The following is a 14309-nucleotide window of genomic DNA, read 5'->3' as shown; positions in this document are numbered from 1 at the left end:
GCTGCACTAGTCAGTGGCGTAAGTCAGGGCAACTATCCGTTTGCCATGGGGGCCGCAACAAGGGCCGGCCACCACCAAGCAGACAATGTCGCATTGGGTGAGGGATGCTATTGCCCTGGCCTACGAGGCGCACGGTCAAGCTTCGTCAGTAGGGATCAGGGCTCACTCTACCAGAGGGGTAGCTTCCTCTAAAGCCTTGGCTAGAGGTGTCCCTCTGCAACATGTTTGTAATGGGGCGGGCTGGTCCTCTCCGCATACATTCATAAAATTCTATAGTTTGGATGTTCATGCCACTCCGGGCTCTTATGTCCTTGAGTTTACATCACAAGCTCATTTCTGAGACCTCTCACACTCTTGTGTGCACAACTACACAACCTTAAGGGGTCCAGACATCCACAGTGGATGCCTCAGGACTGCACTTCAGACAAAATACCTGACGATGAACCTGTGACGCATCTATTTATAGCCCTGCTACAGGTGCATCCAATGATGTCACCAGCAGAGGCTATAAATTCTAGTCAATTTCATTGACGTGTTGCACACACATTCACAGCTGGTCACAAAGTTGTTCCCAAAGCGCTAAATCAGCGCAGCATCTCGTTCCGCTTTTATCAGGGAACAGGGGTTACAGTTAAGTAACCCGAGATGTTTCATTTGAGTGACACGTTTAGCCCGATACAATAACATTAGCCGCGCTTTCACTATCAGGCCAAATGAGGGTGTGCTAATACGTGCCAGGGCCAGTTGGGTTCCCTCGGATACTTCCTCGGCTTTTGTGCATCCTCAGGGCTTCCGTGCTACCTCGGGGCTTCCTTGGGGCCCAATGGCCAATTACCCTTGCCCGCTGATTGTCCTTGGGCCAAAGAAGACCAACTGGGGATTGAGGCAGGGTCAATGTCAATAGTTGGGGAGTCATGTCAGAGGTTTCAGCACCAAGATACTAATTTCCCAATTTTTGGGGGTCTACCTTGTTTTATTTTCTGTGCCTCACTGTAATGATTCTGTGTGCACTTGTTTCTCCTATCACCAAAAAAACACATTCCTTGTGTACGTGAGAACACTTGGCAATTAAGCTCATTCTGATTCTGATCGGGAGCACCCCACAAGCCTTGCCGAGATGCTCTTACCCAGTCGTCGGCCATAACAAATTGTCCATTGTCAAAGTCACTCAGGTCTTTACTCCTGCCCATTTCTCCAAGAACTGAAAGTTTGCTCGCATCTAATCTACCCAGAACTTGACATGCTTTCTTGTTAGGAGATGATCAATGTTAGTCGCTTCACCTGTCAGTGGTCCTAATATTTTGGCTCATCAATGTATAGTTTGATTCCCCCTAAAAATTGTATCTATTAACACATTGCTCTGTTTATGTGTGTGCGCTGCAACCCAAGGAGGCAAGACGCAGCAACATTGGCTCAACCAATGGCATTAGTTTAGGTGTGACACTCTGTTATTCCAACCAATGCCAGATGGGGGGAGTGTTCTGAAATCCTGTTTCAAAATTCATTATTTTTGTGACACTAGTGGAGCAGAAATTACACACTTCACCTTTAATTCATGAAATGCACTCTGGCTCAATTACAGAGCTTTTAGGTGATCAATTGCTTTCTTATATATGAATCTTGTTCTTAATTACCTAAATTAAAAAGGGATTGACTGCAACCTTATTGCATAAATGAACTTTTGAGATCATGATAGTCACAAGCTGTGGATAAAGCTTGTGAACTTAAATTAATGGGGCATTTTGATACCAATCTGATGTTGATCAGGCTAGAGCGTCTGGAGGAGGACATCATTGCGTGTCGAGCGGGGCTTCTTATTTTGGACTCTGTGGCCTCTGTTGTGAGGAAGGAGTTTGATACATCGCTGCCTGGTAATCTAATACACAGGAGTAACTTACTGGGCCAGGAGGCTGCAATGCTGAAGTACCTCGCACAGGAGTTCTGCATTCCAGTAAGACTGTGTTTTGTCATTGTTTGTGTGCATTTTACAGCAAATTTTTTCAGAAGACATACAGTTGGTTTCATCATTACTAGGGGTGTAAAAATGCATTGATGCATCACAGTGCATTATTCTGTCATTATTTAGAATTATTTGCATCAATTTGACCCAAGTAAGTTTATTTTTGTTTCCTCCTCCCGATTATGATACATTATGTTAAAATTGCTTTTAAAAGAGATAAACCAAAAATAGAACTTCGCTTAAATTTGATTGCTGCAAAAACATGTAGCTGTGAACAAAAACATACACTCGTTCATTCATTCCCTTTATAGTAAATGCTAAAAAATATATGGAATAGGGAGCAATTTCAGACTGTTCTGAAGGAAACCAACCAGTTGATTACAGTCACCTGTGATTGGTCAATGACACGCTGCATTATATATGAAAAATATTTAAAAAATGTATCTCTGGAATAGTGTGCCGGACGCCGTCCTGCATGTAAATGCAACTGAATTCTCATAAACGAGCTTGACAAGGGGAGGAGCCTGCATTATATATGAAAAATATAAAAAAAATGTATCTCTGGAATAGTGTGCCGGACGCCGTCCTGCATGTAAATGCAATTGAATTCTCATAAACGAGCTTGACAAGGGGAGGAGCCTGCATTATATATGAAAAATATTAAAAAAATGTATCTCTGGAATAGTGTGCCGGACGCCGTCCTGCATGTGAATGCAATTGAATTCTCATAAACGAGCTTGACAAGGGGAGGAGCCTCTGCTACATCTGGCGCTCACGGTTCATTTAGGAACTCACGGTTACCACATCCCATGTATAACCGCCTTCACACGCTACTAATAGAAAGTTGTTCTTTTGAAGAACCTGCTCGATTTATACATGGACATTATCTGTGAGCACATAACATTTAATCTTTAATTATTGGTTCAATACATTTTAACGTTACTTGATATGGACATCTATTATGCTTATTTCTCGGTTTACCGTATGGGTATGTTTGCATCAAGTCATTATTTTGCTTCATACATTGTTATCCTTTATTCATATGGGATATCTTATTATGCATATAACATATCTCGATGTACCACATTATGTCTATATGTAATGGATTCATGTCTGTAATGCATATCATGTAATGCATTTTTTGTTTATGAACAGTATGCAGCCACACATATAAACAATGTTATTTTATGAATTGTTTAAAAATAATCTGTTTCACGATGCAACGTAATGATTAGGTAAAGCATCATAATCGAATCATTGTCAGTGCGAATCGTTACACCCGTAAGCATTACAATTCACTGTAAATTATCAACATAACAGTTTGAGTAAAAAGTTGCATTGAAAAATTAACATTCATTTTTTAATTTCTTATTAGGGTACAACGTGGTTAAAGGCACACCTTAAAGAAATGTATCTTTGTGTTCTGGTCAAAGTGTATCAAGATAAAAAAAAAAAAAAAAGTTTATTGAACGTAAATCGTGTGAAAAGAAATAATAACGGAAGGTTGTTTTTTATTTTTTTATTTTCTCCCCAATTTGGCATGCCCAATTCCCAATGCACTCTAAGTCCTCATGGTGGCGCAGTGACTCGTGGAGGACGAATCTCAGTTGCCTCCTCGTCTGAGACCATCAATCCACGCTTCTTATCACGCGGCTTGTTGAGCGCGTTACCGCGGAGACCTAGTGCATGTGTAGGCTTCAAGCTATTTTCCGCGGCATCAAAGCACAACTCACCACATATCCCGAGAGCAAGAACCACATTATAGTGACCACGAGGAGGTTAACCCACGCGACTCTACCCTCCCTAGCTACTGGGCCAATTGTTTGCTTAGAAAGTCTGACTGGAGTCGCTGAGCACGTCCTGGATTCGAACTTGCGATTCCAGGGTTGGTAGTTAGCGTCTTTACTTGCTGAACTACCCAGGCCCCCAATTAAAAATATATATTTTTTAACTCCACACTTGGGGTATATTTGTCAACTTAGGCAAATATTTTTGATCCATTAAGATGATTTTTTGATTAAGATAATATTTATTCAAAATAACCACTTTTGTTTTGAACCTTTTTCTCTTTTGGCATTTCATAACATCTTAAATATTCTATAGACAAATAAATCTCTATGTGATTAGATCTGTCAATGTGAGCCCACTTTGAACATTCTTCATTCACCCAATTCAGAAAAATCATTTGTTTTATTGGGCCTTTAGACTCTGCAACAGGGGGTCTTTTACCCCAGAATACGATCCTTTCACTTATTGGACTATTATAAAACACTTGATTTAATGAGCTTGAACAAAACTTAAAATGACAAATTCTGTAAGTACTTTGTCTCAAAATGAATGTGATAATTTCTAGTATTCACACTAGCTGCATAATTTTGTAACATTTAAAAAATGATTTAATATTAAATAAAATTACCTTAAAAATAAACTTTAGACATTGCATCCAATGATCTCACGGATCTAGAATATTTTGTAGTGTATTGTGACAATTTTTGTACAATTTTGTATTGTACTTTTTCTGGTGTTTTTTAGTGTTTTGGGAGAAAATAAAAATCAAATGTGCCTTTTACCCCTGGGGGCCTGTAGCCCTGTTGTTAAAACAATGATATCCCTATTTGTTGTCACATTGTAGCTTTAATGGAAGCATACACTTGAGCTGATGATTTATATTATTCCAGCATGATTTCAAAATGTTTACAATAGCATCTTGTGTGCTTCAGTGGAAGCAAGCAAGAAAATCTGACCTTTTGTATAAAGAAGTTAACATGGTCAATGGCACAAATTTGCTTATTAGATTTGAGACCAACAAATACTGTGTACCTTGTTGAATATTTCTACTTCATTTGATATCATTGTTTTACATTTTTCGAAATCCTAAAACTTTTATTTCCAGGTTAAATATTTTCAATGTTCACTCTGTCACTATGTGACTTTTTAACCCCACTATATTTTATTTTTAGAAAAGGCTTCCATTTTGCTCTTGTGTAGTACACATTGTCAGCCACAAGGTGTTGGTACACATATACGTTATTGCATTTCAGCACTGTGTCTCAGATCATATTTATGTTTACGACACCAGAGGGCGTTGTTACAAATGTCAAATTCCTGACCCTCTAGTCCAGGCCCATTCACACAAAGTGTGCTCCTTTTTCCATGCTATTTGATCTTGGGAATTTCCACTTTGATAGAAATCACAGATCTTCAAAATAGGTATGTAAAGCATTTACCCGCCCCCATTTTCGCCCGCACATTTACCTAGCAGAGGAATATGGGTCCCCGCTGCCAGTGCTTATGTACAATCAAACAGCTGGAGGGCTGATCCTGGATCAGGTTTTGCTCCGTTAGTGGGTAGTCCACATAAACATTTGTGAAGTTGACATGTCCTGCGGTTGTGCATGCTACGTTCCATCTGAATTTATCATTTTTTTATAAACCGCATTTTGCTAATTATTTAATAATAACTATGCATGACCTCATGGACTATTTGTAGTTTTAAAAATTAATTTGTCACCTCGGAACCATTTAAAATTAACGTTTGAGGCGAAAAGTTCATTAAGGCTGGTTAAAAAACAAGAAATGATCTGTTGCGGGACCAAGGATATAGGCTACACTTGACCATATAATGTACATTAATACAAATTTGACCTTAAATATATACAGCCATTGACATGATGTGCTTGAACTACCCATACACCTCTTTTATCCAAGTTTCTAATCGTCCACTTCATAAATGTGCTCACGGATCATGTTTTTAAAAGTGTATCTTTTCTAATTCTACGCATTTGTTTGGATTAATCGTAATTTTGACTATTTTTGCTGTTCTTGAATCCTTTGTTGGCTCTAGAATTATTTGTTCAAATAAGTGTGCTGTGACAAAAATACTGCATTCCCTTATTTCGAAATGAGTCTGTAAGTCAACTATTCTCAGAGGAGACCCAAGGCTCTAACCCCAATCACATCTAATCTGCAGTCATTTGCCCCCTGGTCCCCCTCCAACCACACTCATTTTAAAGATGGTAGTTATGTTTTAAATCAGCACAGTAAATGTCTGCTTGACATTCCCAGTTGCCACAAGTGAGTTTTAATACAGCTTTCTGTAGCAGTAGAAAAGGGCCTCAACATGAAGCCACATGCTAGATAACTCCTCAAGGTAGGCTACTGTGTTATTGCACACATAAAAGCTCATAACCATAAAATAGGTTAACCCACTAAATTTCCACAATAAAACTTTGAGCCAAGCTCTACTGAGCTTAGTGTGTTCTCCCAAGCTTTGTTAATATAAAGGAATGTCTTGATTATCACAAAGAAAAATTTCCTCCGAAATTTCCCTCCGTTTCTAAAAATAAACACACATTGCATTACGGTAATGTACTTGCAATGACATTTAGTGCACCAAGGTATTGAGCAGTAATAAACATTAAAGTACATACTATTCCAAATTTCCATATGGTATCAGGAGAGGCACAAAATGTACACTTTTCACCTTTAAACACTATACGTGTTACCACAGAAAATAATTTCAAGTCATCCTTTAGTTTTTGAAAGCAAGCAAAAATCGTATTTACAGTAAATACTCTTACAATGGAAGTCTATGGGGCAAGGCATTACACTGAAAAAGAAACATTAAAATGCACACTGTTTTAAACATATTTACATAATGCCTAATTTCCATTTGAAAAGTATACCCACCACTTAAAGGGATAGTTCACCCCCCAAATATAAATAATAATAGTTTACTCACCCTCATGCCATCCCAGATGTGTATGACTAAATTTCTTCTGCAGAACACAAATTTTCGAAAGATTTTTAGAAGAATATCTCCGCTGTGTAGGTCTATACTATGCAAGTGAATGGTGACCAGAAATTTGACGGTCTGGAAAGCACATAAAGGCATCATAAAAGTAATCCATATGACGTCAGTTGTTAAATCCATATCTTCAGAAGCGATATGATAGGTGTTGAGAGAAACGGATCAATATTTATGTCCCTTTAAACTATAAATCTCTACTTTCACTTTCACTTCCACATTCGTTTTTGGTTATTTGCATTTTTCGGGAGGATAATTTATAGTAAATTATGACATAAAATATTGATTTGTTTCTCATCCATACTTCTTAAATCTCTTCTAAAGATATGGATTTAACCACCTGAAGTCATAATAAATACTATCATGATGTGGATTAAAGTTATCATCTTTGTTTATTGACAGTAGGCCACAGATGCTGTCATGAAGATGATTTTTTTGGACCCAGAACATTTCTTTGAATTCAAACATAGTGTTACTGAGTTGTTTATCATATCTTATCATAAATTTAGTTTTTGTATTATAGAATATTTAGAATAGAAAAAACAAATGTTTACAAGACTATTCGGTCCCCTTTACCAGGCATTATCTCCAGCTAATGTTGGTCTGAAATAATGTTGGTTTTTCACACTTTTTTGCTTTTTAATCCCTTTTTTAAGACATGACCTCAGTGTACACCATTATGTAATGACTGATGTCAAGAGTTATCTTTCTTCATGAGGAATTCAGCATCCACCACCACTGTGATGACAGGCTGTTTACTCTTATCTGTGTGTGATCCAGGCAAGCTGGTGTAAACTCCAGTACAGATGTTTCCCTTCTGTGTTTCTTCCTCAGGTGGTTTTAACTAACCAGATCACCACACATGTGGGCGAGAAGGTTCACTACCCTCAGCGGACTCAGTCAGATGGTAAGAACAGGTCCCCATTGTCTGCTGGAGTTTAAACCGATTTTTGAGGTGAATGTTTTTGTGTAAATATCTTGTGTGAAGAGGTTCAATGGAAATTTAGACCAGAAATTCCCTTTAAGAGGCTGTTCTCTGATCTTGTTAATGGAAGCCATCTTTCTAATCCATTCAGGGTTGGTACTTGGTAGGGTTGTGCAAAACAACATATTTTCAAAACTGACTTGTCTAAAAAGCTGAAGTGGTCTGTAACTGTTCCCCTAGACACCTCTTTCTTAACATCTCACTGTTCCACTCGGCAAAGTGGGGTTACAATGCACATATGGAATGCGAGAAAGTGTTTCAGAAACAGGAATGGAACACAGGGGTCTCAAAGAGTGGGTGGCTCAGCGAGTATTGATGCTGACTACCACCCCTGGAGTCACGAGTTCGAATCCAGGGTGTGCTGAGTGACTCCAGCCAGGTGTCCTAAGCAACCAAATTGGCCCAGTTGCTAGGGAGGGTAGAGTCACATGGGGTAACCTCATCATGGTTGCTATAATGTGATTCACTCTCGGTGGGGGGTGTGTTAAGTTGTGAGTGGATGCCGCGGAGAATAGCGTAAAGCCTCCATGCGCTAGATCTCTGCGGTAACATGCTCAACAAGCCACGTGATCAGATGCATGGATTGATGGACTTTGAGGTAACTGAGATTCGTCCTCTGCCACCCAGTTTGAAGCTAGTCACTACGCCACCACAAGGACTTGGAGCGCATTGGGATTTGGGCATTCCAAATTGAAGAGAAAAGAAAACAGCGCAAGACATCATGCAGGGTCCAAAGATGTCTGTTTGCATGTGTACTGCTCTATTGGCTGGGCTTAAAAGTGGGTTCATTTAAATTTGATTCTGGACAGAAGGGACTAAAAATGACCTGCATGTCTTTGGACTGTGGGGGAAACTGGAACACCTGGAGGAAACCCACTCAAACAGAGTGAGAACATCCACAAAGAAAGGCCCTGTTGAGCATGGATTCGAACCCGGGACCTTGTTGCTGTTAGGCAACAGTGTTTCCCACTTCCGCCCTGTATATTTATACATAGTTTAAAAAAAAAATTCTTCATTCACAGAAGGCAACATCCACAACGGGCAATTGGGCAAAGAAATGTGTGATGCAGCAGTTTCCTTCAGGTTCAAAGGTCATGTTTAAATATTTCTTTGGGGCAACATCAAGTGTAGTTCCAAACATATACTGCGATAAACCCTTTGGTTTCATGGAAAAATTATTGGAACTAAATTAACCAGTTATATGACTCGTTACGGGGCCATAACTCATGTATTCTACATAAATAATATATTTGAAATAAGCATAACCCTATAATGTACTTAAAAGTAATTAAATGAATTGAAAGTCAGTAACTGTAATACGATTACAAGGAAATTAAAATGTAATGCATTACACTACTTCTTTGAATAAAAAATGATTAGATTACAGTAATTTATTACTTTGTAATTGGATTACACCCAACACTGGTTGTGGAAGTAAAAATCACATACATTTTTGTCATAGATGAATTGAGTATTAATGATTAGTCCGAAACTTTTAAAGAAAGGCCTACTGTGATCCCAAGGTTATGTATTAGTGCTTCTGCTGAAGGAATTGCGTTTTCATGCTTAATAGCGTAATTCCTGGTGAAGAACTACACCAGCCATGATCCTAATGGGGAAAATCCACCACTTATAAAATTGTGGAAAAGAGCCCTTCAGTGACCGCCCACTTCCATGACACACTGCGAATGATGCATTTGAGTCAATCTCCCTATGCTCTCAAACCAATTGTAGGTTGTATTCAGTATATCTGAATGTTTTGCAATATGCTTTAAATACAGTTGAAGTCAGTTTATATACACCTTAGCGAAATACATTTAAACTCAGTTTTTCACAATTCCTGACTTTTAATCATTGAAAATATTCCCTGTCTTGGGTCAGTTAGGATCACTACTTTATTTTAAGAATGTAAAATGTCAGAATAATAGCTTTTATTCCTTTCATCACATTCCCAGTGGGTCAGAAGTTCATGTACACTTTGTTAGTATTTGGTAGCATTGCCTTTATATTGTTTAACTTGGTTCAAACGTGTTGGATAGCCTTCCAAAAGCTCCACACAATAAGTTGCTGCAATTATGACCCATTCCTCCAAACATAACTGGTGTAACTGAGTCAGGTTTGTAGGCCTACTTACATGCTTTTCCAATTGGATTGAGGTCAGAGCTTTGCGATGGCCACTCCAATACCTTGACTTTGTTTTCCTTAAGCCATTTTGGCACAACTTTGTAGGCATACTTGGGGTAATTTTCTATTTGGAAGACCCATTAGTGACCTAGCTTTAACTTCCTGGCTGATGTCTTGAGATGTTGCTTCAAAATATCCACACAATTTTCATTCCTCATGATGCTGTCTATTTTGTGAAGTGCACCAGTCCCTCCTGTAAGTAATATACTATAATAATATTGTCCCCATGTGCACTTGCAAACTGTAGTCTGGAATTTTTATGGCAGTTTCGGAGCATTGGCTTTCAGGTTAAGTCGATATAGGACTTGTTTTTACTGTGGATATAGATACTCGTTTACCTGTTTCCTCCAGCATCTTCACAAGGTCCTTTGTTGTTGTTCGGGGATTGATTTGTACTTTTTGCACCAAACTACATTCATCCTAGGAGACAGAATGTGTCTCCTTCCTGAGCAGTATGATGGCTGCGTGGTCCCATGGTGTTTATACTTGCCTGTTATTGTTTGTACAGATGAACGTGGTACCTTCAGACATTTGGAAATTGCTCCCAAGGATGAACCAGACTTGTGGAGATCCACCATTTTTTTTGAGTTCTTTGCTGATTTCTTTTGATTTTCCCATGATGTCAAGCAAACAGGCAGTGAGTTTGAAGGTAGGCCTTAAAATACATCCACAGGTACACCTCCAATTAACTCCAATTAGCCTATCAGAAGCTAATTGTCTAAAGGCTTAACATAATTTTCTGGAATTTTCCAAGCTGCATAAAGGCACAGTTAACTTGGTGAATGTAAACTTCTGACCCACTTAAATTGTGATATAATCAATTAAAAGTGAAACAATCTGTCTGTAAACAATTGTTGGAAACATTTCTCATGCCATGCACACAGATGTCCTAAACGAGTTGCCGAAACTGTAGTCTTCTAATATTAAATCTTTGGAGTGGTTAAAAAATGAGTTTTAATGACTTCAACCTAAGTGTATGTAAACTTCTGACTTCAACTGTATATTTATTCTATGCTTCTAATCAACAACTTTGAATCAGTAATTGTATATATTTCTATCTTTTTTCATTTGATTATGTCATTGGTAATGCTTAATGGGATTGTAGTTCATTCCCTTATGAAAGGCGGTAAGTACACATTCTTGTACCTTTGCCTTTTTATATTTTCAGATACTTTTTTGCTTCAAATGAAACTTTGGAATCTTGTGATTTCCCTCTGAGCTTGTTGATTTGGTTTTTGGCTAAGAACTCTTCTATGAAAGATGTAATGAAATGCCTTTGGAAAAAAATAAATGGAGAAAATGCTTCCAGAACCAAGACAGCCGAAAAAGTTGGCAGGATCTGTTGCGCTACGTAGCTAAAGCACAGTATGCTGTTAGCAGGCTAATTAAAGCACCACTTCTAAAAATGTCACCCCAAAAATAAAAATACTCTTTAATCTCATTAACCGACTTTAAAAAAATGTTTGCCTTTTTAGTTTTTATAACTTAAAATGTAGAGTTAGAATAACTGCCCTAGTTTGATCTTGTTGAGTTATCCAAGTTTTTGTTGGTTGAACTTGTGATAGGTTATTGAAAAACTAGTAAGCTGAAATAAAAAATATAAGTCAAGAGAACTACACACATCATGCTCACATATTCGGATTCCCATCATGATCTGCATTATGAATAAATTATGCAAAAAGCAGTGTTACTGTCTTTAACTTTTTTTGTTTATGCTGTTGGTTGTTGTGTTTGTTGTCACTAAGTTATTTGTCAAAGCTCATCTTTTTAGGCATGTGTGATTTGCGTGTTGAGGCCCATGCGTGTCTCCTTGACAAGCTGAAGTCTGAATATGATCAATGGAGCAGATGTTGGCCTCTAATTATTCAACTGGCCATTTACCATCAAATGGCAGTTTATTTTACCTCTAACAATGGAATACCCCTAATGGTTATCCATAATATTTAATGGTAATATAATTCATTGAACTTCTATATTCGGTTTGAATTGAATTAGAATGAAGTTGATTCAAAAGACAGTATGCTAATTTAATAAGTTATATTGATATAAGTCAACTTCATGTTCTGTTTAAACAACTTAGCATCTTAAATTGTCACAGCTTGAAGTTTTAAGGCAGCACGAACACTTTTTTAAGTGTTCAGTTTATTTATTTATTTTACAGTGATCAGTCGGTTGCTGGATGACTACCAGATGACCATCAGTTATGATCTTCCGCACAAGCAACTGTTGTAGAATCTTTGGAAGTAGATAATTGACCTTTTGAGAAGATGACATTCCTCTTAATCAGGAGGCTGAAAACATGATATTCTCACTGCTCAAACCTGTCTGGGCCTTCTTTGAATCCCATAGCCTCTCTGATTCCATGGCTGTGCCGTGAGCTTCTGTCACTGTATATACACTGATCAGCCACAACATTAAAACCACTTACAGGTGAAGTGAATAACATTTATTATCTCCTTACAATGACACCTGTCAAGGGGTGGGATATATTAGGTAGCAATTGAACAGTCAGTTCTTGAATTTCATGTGTTGGAAGCAGGAACAAAGGGCAAGCGTAAGGATCTGAGCGACTTTGACAAGGGTCAAATTGTGATGGTTAGATGATTGGGTCAGAGCATCTCCAAAACTTCAGGTCTTGTGTGGTGCTCCCAGTATGCAGTGGTTAATATCTACCAAAAGTGGTCATGGGTGCCCAAGGCTCAATGATGCGTGTGGGAAGTGAAGGCTAGCCTGTCTGGTCTGATCCCACAGAAGAGCTACTGTAGCACAAATTGCTGAAAAACATAATGCTAGCCATGATAGAAAAGTGTCAGAATACACAGTGCGTCACAGTGCAAGTATCCACTGGCGAACATCCAAGTGTACAGTTAGAGGGAGGTGAAAAGTTCTTGTTTTGGGGCAATCTTTGGGGGAAAGAGATACCGTCTCATGATATTGGCCTGGCCTGATATTGGCCTGTAACTTTCACCAGACACCTTTCTTTACATCCCACTGTTCCACTTGGCAAGGTGGGGGTTATGGATAACTCTTTCTCCCACTCATTTCCTTTCTGTATCATTCTCAAACACATGCAATCTCTGTTTTTCCATCTCTTGGGATTATGCGAGGAAATAATGGCCCATATCCAATTCACTCTCTGCACATTTGTTATTAGCCTGTATTCCCTTGTCTCCTCTGATCTTTCAAGAATATGTCAGTGTTCGTCTATGGAGCAGCCGAGAGTACTAATAGCCATTAATTTTCTCAGAAATACACAAATTTTGGAATTAGACCTGAGGATTTTACAGGTGTAGTGCTCACCCTCATGTTGTTCCAAATGGCTTTCTTCTGTGGAACACAAAAGATGATGTTTTGAAGAATGGTCACATTGTTTTTTTCCCTATCAATGTACATATGCATTGACCAGGGACTGTCAACCTCCAAAAAAGGACAATATGCATGTCTCACAGGAGATTTGACATTTAAAATGTTTTGAAAATTTCCACCACAGTGTCTTTTCCAGCACATCTAAAATTCTGTGATGTGTTGCATAGCTGTGGTGGACACGATGGTGATGGGAATTATACTTTTTAGATGTTTTTTCAAATAAAAGGGCCACCTCCTTGTAAAGGAAACAATGGAAAGGAGGAGGCGAGAACCGGTGTAAAGGACAAGACGAAAACCACTTCTGAATGCGGCTGATCTCTGATCCCTCAGACATAACTATCTTAAAAAAAAGAATTTATCTGTAATGGATGTCATGAACATGGGCTTGGGATTACTTTAGTAGACCTTTGTTAGACAACACAATTTGCAGCTGCATCCACAGATGCAAGTTAAGACTTTACTATGCAAAGCAGAAGCCCTACATCAACACTGTCCAAAAGCGCTGCCAACCTCTCTGGGCCGATCTCATCTTAGATGAAAAGTAGAACAGTGGAACTGTGTTTTTTGGTCCGAAGAATCCACAATTCAAAATTTTGTTTGAAAAAGACAGCCATTGTGTTCTCTGGGCCAAAGAGCAAAAGGACCATCCAAGCTGTTATTAGCATCAGGTCCAAAAGCCAGTGTCTGAATGGGTCGGGTGTGTGTCAGTGCACATGGCATGGGTGACTCGCACATCTGTGAGATCACCATGAATGCAGACAGATATGTACAACTTTTGGAGCAACATATACTGCCATCTTGCACTGTCCAGGGACGCCCTTGCATTTACAAACCACATACTGCCTGGATTTTAAGTGCAGCAGAGAGTGTGGGTACTAGATTGGCCTGCCTGCAGTCCTGATCTGTCTCAAATTGAGAATGTGTGTCACATTATGAAGCACATTAGATGGCAACGAAGACCCCATAAAATTGTGCAGCTAAAGACCTACATAATGGATGATTGGGGG

General features: G+C 38.7%; 1 protein-coding gene across 5 annotated transcripts in view; it reads left to right on the top strand.

Annotated features, from left to right (window-relative positions):
- rad51b (RAD51 paralog B) overlaps positions 1-14309 on the top strand; it is a 67326-nt gene that overhangs the window by 19225 nt on the left and 33792 nt on the right. For all 5 annotated transcript variants that reach the window (XM_052096248.1, XM_052096243.1, XM_052096246.1 and 2 more), the window contains 2 exons: positions 1768-1951; positions 7602-7674. In XM_052096248.1, coding sequence (XP_051952208.1) covers positions 1768-1951; positions 7602-7674 — 257 coding nt within the window. The remainder of the gene's footprint in view (positions 1-1767; positions 1952-7601; positions 7675-14309) is intronic.

Source organism: Xyrauchen texanus, chromosome 28, assembly GCF_025860055.1.
Source record: "Xyrauchen texanus isolate HMW12.3.18 chromosome 28, RBS_HiC_50CHRs, whole genome shotgun sequence".
In the NCBI taxonomy this organism is placed as follows: domain Eukaryota; kingdom Metazoa; phylum Chordata; class Actinopteri; order Cypriniformes; family Catostomidae; genus Xyrauchen; species Xyrauchen texanus.
Note: the sequence above shows the minus strand (reverse complement) of the source record. Positions and strands in the feature narration are given on the sequence as shown.